The sequence below is a fragment of the Camelus dromedarius genome, chromosome 5 (assembly GCF_036321535.1).
Source record: "Camelus dromedarius isolate mCamDro1 chromosome 5, mCamDro1.pat, whole genome shotgun sequence".
Lineage (NCBI taxonomy): Eukaryota > Metazoa > Chordata > Mammalia > Artiodactyla > Camelidae > Camelus > Camelus dromedarius.
Genome location: NC_087440.1, coordinates 73,466,361 through 73,478,815, shown reverse-complemented (window position 1 = coordinate 73,478,815; position 12,455 = coordinate 73,466,361). Strand labels below are relative to the sequence as shown.

Here is a 12,455-nt window from a genome sequence, read left to right as displayed (position 1 = left end):
TTAAGAAATTTTTCCACCATCCCAGGTACTACTGCCTAAGTGTCTAAATATTAAGAGCACAGGTATGAATTCCAACTGCTTGGATACCTCATCTAGTTCTGCCATGTATTACCCGCATGACCTTTGGAAAGTGACCGAATCATTCCATGCCTCATTGTCTGCATCTTCCAAATGGGAAAGTAACTGAGCTAAGACCTTTAGCAGAGTGCCCGGTACATTGAAATAACTTAAAAAAGGTGAACTATCATTATTATAATTATTGTTAAGAGTAAAGAAGATACTCTCACCATTCTCATAAAAGCACAGAGGTCTCCTTTCCTGGGTTTATTTTTTCTAAGAAGATTGAACTGACGTAAGTGAACGCCCAGCAACGCCTGTCCAATCACGCTGAGACGGTGGTTCATGTCAAGAGATATTCAGTAATTGGTTCCAGAAAACAGATATACAATAAAACCTTGATTATCCAAGCCGCAGGACCCTCCTTCTAACCAAATTATTCAAGAGGCCAAATTTTCCCAGTAGTTGAGATTTAACCCTTTAATCATTTTCCTGAACTTCTACATTATCAGGATGCTACTAAAATTGACAGCAAGCATCCTAGAGGGTCATGCTTTGTTTTAATCTGTGATCTAATTGTTCACAAGCATCTTTCAGCCTTTTTTTTTAAAGCCAAGAGTTCAAAGCAATTGGAGTTATTCCATTAGTTAACACTTAAAAAGAAGTCCCAAAGCCTTTGCAACCTATCACTAGTTGCTCGTGATTGAGTCTGGGATTTGTGATCAGGAATTTCAGGGACAGTGGAAGTATATTTAAAATTTTCAACCAGAGTGATGACCTTTCATCTAGAGCCGCCGCCAAGGCAAGGTCAAGGTCAAGCCTGGGGAAGCTAGTTGCCCCTATTACAAAGACAAGTGTCTGCCCAAGTCCGTGTTGCTGATGCGGTCAGCCAGACCTGTGCACTTCCACAAGTCTTTCATGCTCTTCATAAAAAGAGTTCTCCGTACGGCAAATGCAAATTTTAAAAAGTGCTCATTTCACTTGGGTGTCGTGGGCTGATTATTTCTTCCTCCTTGTTTGAGTTCTGCAGACAGCCAGACCCTGCCTATCTCCGCCCCCTTCCCTTCTTTGACAACATCAAATGACAAAGGTGCAAATCAAATACATGTTAAGTAAAACATCAGCACCGGTTCAGTTTAATGCTGTGCTCTGTCAACCCGCTCTACTGCCTAGCAACCGTGGCGGCTCACCCCCGAGTTCATTTTCATTTTAATGTGCCACCCAGAAAAGCAGCCTAAATATATACCCCCAGTTCTGAAGCATATAATCTGTAAACTACAGGAACAGGCGGATCATTTCCATTAGTTTCTTATGTAGCAAAAACCACAATTTGCACCCAAAGCATGCAATTATATTCAAATTCTGAAAGAGTGCCTCAGAAATAGTTGAAATTCCTAGTGTGGGGGAAAGTCACCCAGGAGTATACACTGCTATGTTTTAATGGGGTAGGGGGGCAGCAGGGAAGGGTCGTGGTGACAGTAATATTCCAAAACAGTAACAAAAGGGAGGTGAGGACATTATCTCGGAAAGGTGGCTTTCTGGTTTCCGGAGGTTTTATGTTCTTAGAGCTACTCAACATCTGGTGAGCAAAGCGTGGGGTCTGGGGCAGGGAACACGTCTTGAACAATAACTGAATTGTGCCTTCAGATGGGAAACCAAGACAGGTAAACAGAGACAGGTGAGGGCACGGGCCATTTTCACTTGCTTTCTGGCCAGTGAGACCCAACCAGGACGGGAAGTATCCCCTGCCTGAGAACTAAGCTGAATCGGAGCACCTTCTCACACTAGGGAGAAAGCCTTCAGAACACCCCGAGAATCCTACCTTAGCCCAAAGCCAGGCACCTATTAGAAGACTACACACGAAAAATCCATGTTACAGAAAGCCAGACAACTCCAGTGCTGGCAGAATCCACTCCTGCAAGACTTAATCTGGGTAAGGGGAGATCCATATGAAGAAAAGGGTCTTGAAGGAGTAGGAAGACGGCCTTTCTGCTGCTGAGTAAAAGGAAGGTGACGGACGTAGTGTCAAACTGTCCAGCTCCCAAATGATTCTGATGCCGCCTGGATACCCTTGGCCAAGTCCCCATTTGGCCATCCGGGATATCAGAGGATCAGGTAACTCCCCAGCTTGTTGTGTCTGTTTTCTGTTTCTTGAGACAATGGACTGTGTGGTACAGCAGAAAGGCTAAGAATGTTGTGGTCAGAACTGAGTTTGAATCCTGACTCTCCCACCATACTACTTTGGTCAAGCCACTTAAGCTCTCCAAGTCTCACTGTTTTTATTTATGAAACAGCAGTAGCCTTATTAAGGTCAAAGGATAGTGAGGATTAAATGAAACCACATATGCAAAAGCACTGGAAGAGAGCCCGGTACACAGGAGGTGTGCATTATGTGTTGGCCTATGATCTGAGCAAGTCCTTCTCAAAATTCCAACTGTAAGTAGAAATGAACCACTTGCTGTTTATAAACTCAGTTGCTATTCTGCCCCCTGCTCAACACAGCACAGCATTTTAAACACAGAGCTCTTTTCCAGTATTAATAAGATGTGTTTAAATGAAAGCTGTGTTCTTCCTGTCTCTGCGTGAGTCTGCGATGAAGCTGGGTTGCGGGCTTTATAACACCACAGTGGGCCACTCTCGTACATTACGATGCTTCTGCTGGAGGGGAGAAGAGAAAACCTGGCTTGTGGCTTTGGCATAAGTTATTACCATAGTCAAGACAACAGACCTATAAAATACCGTCAGACCTGTGGAACTCAGGCAGCACTAAGATACACGGTGGTGTCTTTAAAGACATTCAGATTGGAGAATTACGCAGTCCTGGTGCTGAGAACCATTTGGAGAGATAACCTCGCTTAGCCATCATATTGTACAAATGAGGAAGAAATGAAAAAGACAATTTTCCTCAGCTACGGTATTTAGACGCAAACACACTCCATGCCAGACAGAAAACTACAGGTAGAAGACAGAAGACAGATTCGAAGATCAAGCTATCCAATAGAATGTCTAAATGTTAAAAGATTAATACAATTTTAAGAAGTAATGTCACATCCAAAATCACAGAGTTAGTCAGGGAGATAACTAGGACCCAGTACAATGTCCTTTCTGTAAGAATCCTGGTTCTATATTTGAGACCCACAAAGTCAACTCCAAGGGTTCCGTCATAATCATACGTCCTCATCTCCTCTATAACCTTTGAGTCCTGGTAAGTAAAAGCATCAGAAATAACATTAAAAGAAATTCTCCACTTCCAGGTCTGAAAATAGTTGTCCCGAAAAACCTGTTTTTTCCTAGTATAAACTAGATTTTAAAATGCTGGTTTTTATTGGATACTGAGCATCACATAGGGATGTTTAAATTCTGCACAAGTTTGCTAGAAAAGAGATCCGATTATAAATTTCTAAAATAGTCTCAGAATATTTCCTGAAGTTCTCTCCCCTTTCACTTCACGGCATCGCTGAGATTCTAAATGGTGTGCTAGAATTTGTTATTCTAGGCTAAAATTTGCCTGGCCTGGATTTCGACCAAAGACGACAGTTATCAAAAGTCACAAGATGACCACACGCGCTTTAGTGCCATGAGCAAGGAAGTACATGTTTAAGATCTTTCTTCTCTGTGTTTCTAGTCAGCAAATGAAGTACCGCTTGGAGGCAAAAAGTGTTCTTACGGACAGGAAGTGAAGAGAGCTAGCAGATGAGTGTTCTTAACCTCAGTCTACCAGCCAGCAAACAGTCAACACTGAAGCTGGACTTCGTGTAGAGAACTGAAAGAGCACTGCCATTAAAGTATTCCTCATAAAAAAACTTAACCTGCAAGCAGTGGTTTACGGTGTCCAAAGCACAACCTGTTTAATTTCTCATACAGTTCTTGACATGTGGATGGTAAGTGGTAGTATCGCAATTCCCAGTTAAAAGATGAAGAGACCGAGTTAAGTCAAGCCAAGTGACTTTTCCAGGCTCACAGCGTTCCTAAGCGACAGAACAGGACTGAGGTCTATTTCCTCCAACTCTGATCTTGCGGCTGATGGCTCCCAGCCCCCACCGAACGCCGCACTATCCATTAGAACTCCATTATATCCACATGTCATCCTTATTAACACACATCCTCCCAATCATTTTTCAGAAATATGTGAATACAAGAACAACAACAACAACAAAAACAAAATTCATTTCCTTTTCCTAAAGAGTTGAATACCTTGCTTAGGATTTGTATCAATGTACATTACCATACATTTTCTAAACCATCTTACATGAGTACAAGGGTTACTTCATATTTGTGTTTAAAATAAACTTTCACCCCTAAACGAAAAAAATCCAACAGAAAAATAATGAAATTGAAACTTTTTAGAAGGACCTAATTTTCAGCTGCCAAAAAAGGGAGTTATTTATTCGAATTAGACCTGATTTTTCTTCACTGAAGGATGAGAGGTGAAAAGAGTTGGTGGTATGTGTCTTGAGAAAGGAAAAGAGGGAGCCACTGTAGTTCATAAAGGGAGTCACTGCGAGAGCAGGAGGGTCTAGCCTGGAACAGCAGCAGGTCTCAACAGAGAGACCAGCAGAGGGTGGGCATTAAAGTTTGTCTGCAGAGCACGGGCCGTGGTCAGACAGAATTAGCCTGCATGCGCATCCAGGTAGACACGCAGTCACACCAGATAAACGGAGAGGAAAGAGAAGGCAAGTTTTAACTGAATCTACCAGTGTTGTTTCCTCCATATATGTAAATAGGATTTTTCCTGAGGAGGCCCTGTCTTACTGATTTTGTAAATTGCTGGCACTGTCACTGAAGGTTTTCTTTTTTCACTGTGAAAGTTTGAGTTCAACAGAGATTCACTCAACAGTAGCTTTTTACTCCTTCCCCGATGACTGAGTCCTGGGGGAGGAGGACGAGTGTTATGGGCTGAACTGTGTCCCCACAAAATTCCTATGCTAAAGCCCAGACCCCCAGAACTTCACAATAGGGCTGTTTCTGCAGACAGGGCCTTTCAAGAGGTAAGTTAAAATGAGACTCTGAGTGAAACTTTAACAACCTGACCAGTGTCCTTATAAGAAGGGGAAACATGGACACACGAGGAAAACAGCGGGAAGCACGGACTCAGGCGAAAGGCCATGTGAGGACACAAGGAGAAGGAGGCGTCCGCAAGCCAAGGAGAGAAGCCTCAGCAGAAGCCAGGTCCGCCAACACCGTGATCCTGGACCTCTAGCTTCCGGATCTGTGAGAAAATAATTTCCGCTAAGCTATCTCATCTCTGATATTTTTTTTTTTTAATGGCAGCCCTAACAAACAAATACAGGAAGGGAAGTTTGAATAAGTTCAAGTTTCATCTCCAGAGATTTGCCTCCCTCTCAGATCACACAGGGTCCTAGGGAAGCAAGATTTCTGAGCTCCGATAGATTCATTCACCAAAATATAAAGTAAAGTATGTTACCTCTTCCGGATTCAAAATCAGACAATAAAGCAGTAAAGTTCTTACTGCTGATTCCAGCCAGTAGCCAGTTTGGTGAAGGATTTCTTTTTGTTGTTTTGTTTTTTGTTTTTTTTCCCCCCCAAAAGTAATTGTTGCAGTGGTCTTGTCTCTTCTCCCAATGAGACGGCAACCCTCACTTCCACCCTCCCCACAACAACGGTCCGTGCTGAATGTCCTGAAGAAATTTATACTAGGGCATTCTAATCTTCGGCATTCTAATCTTCCTAGGGTGGCCTTTCAAGAACAAGTTAATCTCCAGACCCACCACTTGCCAGCAAATTTTAGAGAAGCCAAACAATGCATCTAGAGGGGAGAGAGAAAGAGAAACCAATTTAATTAATTCATCACCAAGGCCAAAGACATATAAATCTTATCATTTTATCTGTCAACCAACACTATGAATTATTCAGCAACCTGAATCCCAAGAAGGAAGGGAGAGAAAGTGGTTAGAAAGCAGCCAGCTGAACAAAAGAAAGTGCTCAAGAGATCAGAGCAAAACAAGCCCCATGGTTGGAAAAACTTAAGAGGCAGTTCTCTGTGACAATGAATGAGCAGCATAATTTCTTACAAGAAAGACTCCTGGCTCATGTGCCGCCGGTGGGCCCACCACCACTTTTGCTAAGATGATTCAAAGAGGACTTACGTTGCCCCACCTACAGGTGCGTGAGCATACATACACACACACACACACACACACACACACACACACACACACGTTTCTGAGCAACTTTCCTCTATAGATATTGTGGTGTGTTCCCTTTTAAAACTGAGTTCTATGTTCTCAACAAGTTACCCCAAATGCCTAAAGAGCCAGGAAGGTCTGCTGTTTTACAAAAGGTAACAATAAAAGGCACAGACTAAACCTAGGCTCCTTACAGAACCCTTCTTCTAAACTTTAAGTATTAAGACATTCTTTAGGTAGATGTACATTGAGTTCTTAAAGCAGGTGAAAGGAAAAAAATACACAAAACTCTCTTATGAAACTGAAGGTTGGTAAACAAACATAATTTAGTATGTTCCCGTCCTATGCCACTAAAACAACTAGGAGCTTCAATAAGCATGATATTTAAATATGGAAATAAAGTTGAGGATGAAAAAATACCTATAGAGATATTTTAAGTAACAGAATAATGTAAATCTGCATTTTATAAGGGATATTTAGATTTTACACTAATTAATTTGGTTGGGTATCTGGATCCCTGTTCCATCCCCCACATTTAAAAAAAAAATTTACAGAAGTGCTTATCTTTCACAGATGATCAAAATACTCCTGAAATCATCCCTTGATGAACAATACAATGACTTATCTAGTTTTCTGTCCTTAGCGGGTTACACACAGCCCATCACATAGTATAATAGCCAATAAATGTTAATTCAATAGAAGAGAACATGAAAGGAAGCAGGGAGCCCAAGCAAAGGGACTGACCGCTGGAAAGAAACTTACTAGACTCCAGCTAAGAAGAGAGTTAAATTCTATCTGGAGACACAATCTTAACCTGAGACTATTTTGAGGCAGGTGTGGTCCTAGTCTCCCCAATTTATAAAGGAGCTCAGCCGGCTCTAGGCTGCCCTGGGATAAAGATTTTAGGCAAATCTATGCATAATTAATTTTTTAAAGATCAGGACCAAGCATAGGTAAAAGAACACTGGAGGATTTCTGTTTCTTCCATCCAAAGAAGGTTCTTGGACTCAAGGTTCTAGCTTTCCATTTATACCAGAATGAAGGGCATTTTCTTCTTCCCAGACAATAGAGACTGTTGCTTTTAACTCTGCAATAAGGTTGACAGAAAACTCTTAGTAATAGCCATTAGTCTCATGGTGCTATGCCTCCTACAGCCTCCATCCAAAAGATTTTTTTAAAACAATGGCTGTTAGCTAAGCTTTTGTCTCAGACTAGGGGAAAGCAAGTGTTCTCCAAATAAGAAGGAGAGGACCATTCACAAAGCACTGAGGGGTCTCCTAGTCTTTTCAGGAAGAAAAGGTCACACGCTGCTTAGATATGGGATTGAAGCCAGAGTTTGGGGCATCTTGTTGTTTGCTGCTTCTCTTGATTTCAAGCTCAAAAACATTAGTTAAATATGCAAGGAGCCTGCTTAATATAGATGCACTCACTCTCCAAACCCAAATCAATGGGATGGGACTCCAGGACTGAAAGAGGATACTGAAGAGTTGATTTCATGAGCTTTCTTGTCTTAGCCATGCCAAATGCAGAAGTTCAGCACATTCTACAGCTCTGGTGGATCTGAGGGCCTTTTCTGGGGTCTCTAGTCATTTACTTACTTTATTCTTTCCCATCAGACTGAATCTTATCAGATACAGGTTAATGAGAAACCAGCTAAAAAGATTTAGAGGGTACTGAGCAACTGATGAGTGAAGAAATGAAGTAAATAGAAGAGTTGTGTTTGAACTGTGTGAGGCTCAGCCTCTTTTGCATCTTTCGCAGAGAGAGAAACAGTGACGGAGACAGAGAGGGAGACTGACTGACAGACAGACTTAGGAATCCCAGGAAAGTATTGCTCTGCAAATTTCATCACTTAACTAGTAGCTGCTTTTAACTGTTTACATCCTGAACAGAAAACCTCCAGACCTTGTCAGCCTATAACCTCTAAGTAATGCATAATCTTCATCTCCCTGCTGATCATTTACACTAATTAGCAAAATTTAGCTAATTATCGCTGAGCGTTTCCATGTTTAATTATGGCTATTAGTAATAGTCTGTCTGTCTTCCTCCATCTCCCACTCCCCTCTTTTTCTTTCCCACCCTTTACAATCCCATCCCCACTCCTAGTCTCTTTCCTCCCTAAGAGCTAACAGTTACTATTTCCATGAAATTGCTTTTGCTTTTTTGGTGGTTGTGATTCTTTCCTCTCCTAGTTTTTTTTTTTTTTTTTTTTTTGAAAGCCTACACCAGATCCAGCAGGAGTCACAGAGAAAACAGCAACCAGATCAAGATGAAGCATTCCCTCCTTCCCACCACCCCCCTCCACCAACCTTAGAAGCTCTGAGCTGCTTGACAACTCCATCAAATAAAATGTAAAGAGAGAGTCAGAAAGAGCCAGAGTACGTGCTGGCATTTTCTCAATGTGCTTCCACTTAACACTACAGACAGCACAGAGCAGAAGCCCAGGGCTAGGAGGCTGTGGGAAGAACTGACATTCAGAATGGGGTCTGCGCGTTAGAGGTCTTCAGAACACAAGCCAGGGCAGGGGACCTCTAGTGTGCTTCACTCGCGCGCTCCTCCCTGGAGGGCTGTTCCTGCAGTCGGGCTCTGTGATCCCTACTCTCCTCACCATCAGAGCAGAGTGTATAGTAAACAAATAATGAAGCTCCCTTCTTTAGAACAGTTTACTACAGCAAGTTCCTACCTTAGCGGCAGACATCACCCTTTCGGAGGCAGCCTGCTCAGAGCTGAATGGATTTTTAAGAGCCATAGATCTCTTCCTTCAACATCTATGCAAGGAGGGTCGTTTGGAGCAAAATACATCATACTTGTATTGTGTGAACAAGCCTATCCATGTTACCTTTCATTGAAATATTTCCAGAAACAGTGGAACTGACCTGGCAATCATTTACACTTGGCTAAATTATAAATGGACTTTGCCTTATCTTAGCCACTGCTTCCTCTTGGGTAGTTAGCGATATTAGATGTACAGTTTTCACAATAGCTGATTTCTCCATCCGACATGTGGACAAACATAAAGCTAAACAAATGCACAGCAATGATCACTGGCTATTAATGATGCTTTCTGCCTCCCTCCCCTCAGCTACACTCCCCCACCCCCCAACCTTTACCACATAGGCCACTTTATAGCAGTTCAATCAACTTTAGGCTGAAGACCTAAGGATTCCTGCTGTCTGCTATTTTCCCACGACTAGCTCCCAAACAAGATCAGAGAGAAGGGTGACAGCAAGGTGAATGAATGAATTCTCAAAAATGCAGCATGGGGAGACTTATCTGATGAGTTGTCTGCCATTACAGGGAGTGAAGGAGGCAGAAGGTTGCAAAGGGGAGAATGTGGTGCTTGTGCAGCTATGAATAAGGGAGCTGAGGAGAGGAGAACCCATTAGAGGAAGTGGGGGGACTGGGGCAGAAACACTAGCCTTTTAAGAGAAATTGGACATTTTCTTCCCTCCTGCACATGCAATGCTTTTCATTATTTTAAATTCAATTTTTCTTTAAATTCTCTTCCCAATCTTAACATTACCTGAAAGGCGAGTGGGTTAAGGAATCGCTATGCCCCATTAAAAGGATAAAGAGCAGAGAGACCCACCGTGCCCTCCTCGAAGGGAAACAGGGGAGCGATAGATAGAAATAGGCACTGAGTGATGCTTGCTGCCATGGAAATGGTGCTCGTGCTGAGAGTGAGACCCCGGCGAAGAAGAGGAGGAGGAAGAGGAAGCTACATTAGAGGAACTCCACACAGAGCTGACGATACATCCCCAGAAGAGGGACCAGATTCCAAGCGTCCAGGCTGGCCGGCGAGGAGGGTTCCGTCTCGCGTGGATTCTCAGGTGCATGGTCAACGCACTGGACCACCACAGATGGGCAGTTTGAATTCCAGCCAGTGGAGGATAATTAAGTTCATGATGCCCAGGGGCCCATCATAGCAGTAGGAAGACTTGCCCAAATTTTGGAAAGAGGGAAGGAATAAGCGCTTTCAAGAAAGATGATGGGGTTAAAAAAGAGATACTACTTAAAAAAAAAAAATAAGAGAAAAGCTCTCCTTTCCTGGGGCTGAAATTTAAGATGCCAAAGTCCACCCAGGTATTGCAACCCTCCTCGGGAGCCCCGGAAAGCCACGCATGTCAGGGGAGGCCTGGCGCAGCTCCTCCTGGTCTCTGGGCACCTCAGGTCTGATGACTTAACTGCACACTCCAGGAAGCCACACAGAGAAAAGGTGGAAATGAAGAAAGAGGAGGAGGCAGCAGGAGACCCAAGTAGGTTCAGGTTAGTTTATCCCAACATCCAAGCAGTTTGAACATTTTTTTTTTCTTTTTCCACTTCCATGTGATGCAATGCAGAACTGTCAGGCAACAGGGGGCCGCAGGTGGGAGACTTCTTCGCGTGTTCCTCGGAGTCGCTGTGGAAGGGCGCCGAGGCTGTTAACCCTGCGCGTTCTGGACCAGCGCCACGGAGTAGCTGCCGTGCGTCCTGGGTTTCCCAACTGGATGAAAAGCAGCAGCAGCAGCAGCAGCAGCAGCAGCAGCAGCAGCCGAAGGAAGGGAACAAGAAGGACCAAAGAGAAGAGGAGGAGGAAGCCGGCGCGGAGCAGCCACCCAAACCAACGTGGCACGGGGCGGAGGGAGGTGGGTGGGCGAGCAGGGAGAGCGCGAGAGGAGGTGCCCGGCAGGCGGCAGCGGCGGCCACGAGGCGGGCGAGCGCCTGCAAAGTGCGCGGAACTGGGAGGCACAGGTGAAGTGAAGCGAGGAGTTGGGGAGCCAGATTCACAAATGGGCAAGTCATATGCAAATAGCGCACTCCCGAGAGCAAATCAGTGCAGCCCGAGCGCTCTGCCGAGGGACTGGCTGGCTCCGGAGGAAGGAGGGGCCCGAGCGGCCCGGAATCCCGGCCCTCCCCATTCAAGTGCACGCTCCCTCGTCTACACCCGCGCGAGCCTCCCGCGCACACCCCTCACCCTCCTCACGCTCCGTTCCGTTCCAGCGCGAGTGGGCACGCTCGCGTGTCTGTGTCAGACGGACAGACGGACACTGAGCCTTTTGATCACCCTGCCCCTTCTCCTCTCCCAGGCGCTTTAAGCCATTCTCGGGCAATTGGGGAAGAAAAAATGCAGGCGGCGGCAAGGGCTGAAGTAGCCCCCAATAGAAATAAAAATAAACCGCTTGAGTCAGCAGGTGCGCTGGGGCCGCTGCAAGCGGTGGTGCCGCACGTAAGCTCCCCCGCCTTGGTGGTCAGCACTGCGCAGCCACTCTCCGGGGCGTGTGCCTCTCTGGGGGTAAAGATGCCCAGGGCCCACCCGTGGGACGAGTGGCGGGAACCCGCGTCCCGGCTCTCCTGAAGGCGGAGAGGTGGCCTGGACATTCCGGAGGGTGAAAGGTTTGATGGCTGGAGGCCCTTCGAGAAGGTGGACTGGATGCTCTTGGAATTCAGGACTCAGGTTAGCGCCCTTGCTGGTCGACCTGGTCAAAGAACTTCAGAAGGAGTGAGGACTGCGTCTGCTGGAGAAAAGAGGGTGGCTGGCCTGTCCTGGGTTGGCTTTAGAGGCACTGCCCCAGGTGGGTGAAGCTTCCGGGCTTCCAGGACGCTGGGCACTAAAGAGAGAGCAGCTTTTACATCCAGGCTGAACCTGCAGGGGAGAGCAGGAGTGGCAGGAAGAAGCTTGGTGCGCCTGTTGTGGCCATCTGTTACTCCAGGAGGAAGCTGACCCCGGGCTTTGCCAGGGAACGCTGACATTCCGGATGAGGCAGCCTGCATTCCAGCCTCCCTCCACCCCCAACTTCTCCTCACTACTTTGCTGAGCAGGATTCAGAAACCCAACAGGTACCCCTCCTAAACCTCCGTGTCTTCTGGGCTCTGACTCACTCTTTCCCAATCACCTTGGTTAAAAAAAGCACACTGTATTTTTGGGGGGTTGGAGGGGGAGAGGTGAGGCAATAATACTCGCTGGTTAAATCATATGTATATGGCATTTCTTTTTTAAAAACAAGCCTATAGCACCTATTATCCTCCTGCTCTCCATAAACATTTCAAACCCCTGACTGAGAATAAAGAACAGGGATTAAAACAGTCCTGTTCATTCTTGGGGCTCCTTACGGAGATGTGGAAGAAGTTAGTATTACACGTCTCTCTAATAGATAAAGATATCAAACCTATGAACGATTTGCCTTCAAGGTCAAATATCAAGTCCATTTCAGAATCTATGATGGTGACTTAGTACTTTGGTTATGAAACTGGTGTCCTCCCAAAGATCCACGC

General features: G+C 45.1%; 1 protein-coding gene across 5 annotated transcripts in view; it reads right to left on the bottom strand.

Annotated features, from left to right (window-relative positions):
* NRXN3 (neurexin 3) overlaps positions 1 to 12,455 on the bottom strand; it is a 1,627,094-nt gene that overhangs the window by 478,517 nt on the left and 1,136,122 nt on the right. For 4 of the 5 annotated variants that reach the window (XM_064486156.1, XM_064486158.1, XM_064486157.1 and 1 more), the window contains exon 1: positions 9,793 to 11,040. The exons of the other annotated variant lie outside the window; for it this stretch is intronic. In XM_064486156.1, the coding sequence (XP_064342226.1) occupies positions 9,793 to 10,039 (247 nt within the window). In that variant the 5' untranslated portion in view covers positions 10,040 to 11,040. Of the gene's footprint in view, positions 1 to 9,792; positions 11,041 to 12,455 lie in introns of those variants that run through there. 5 annotated transcript variants of the gene reach the window in all.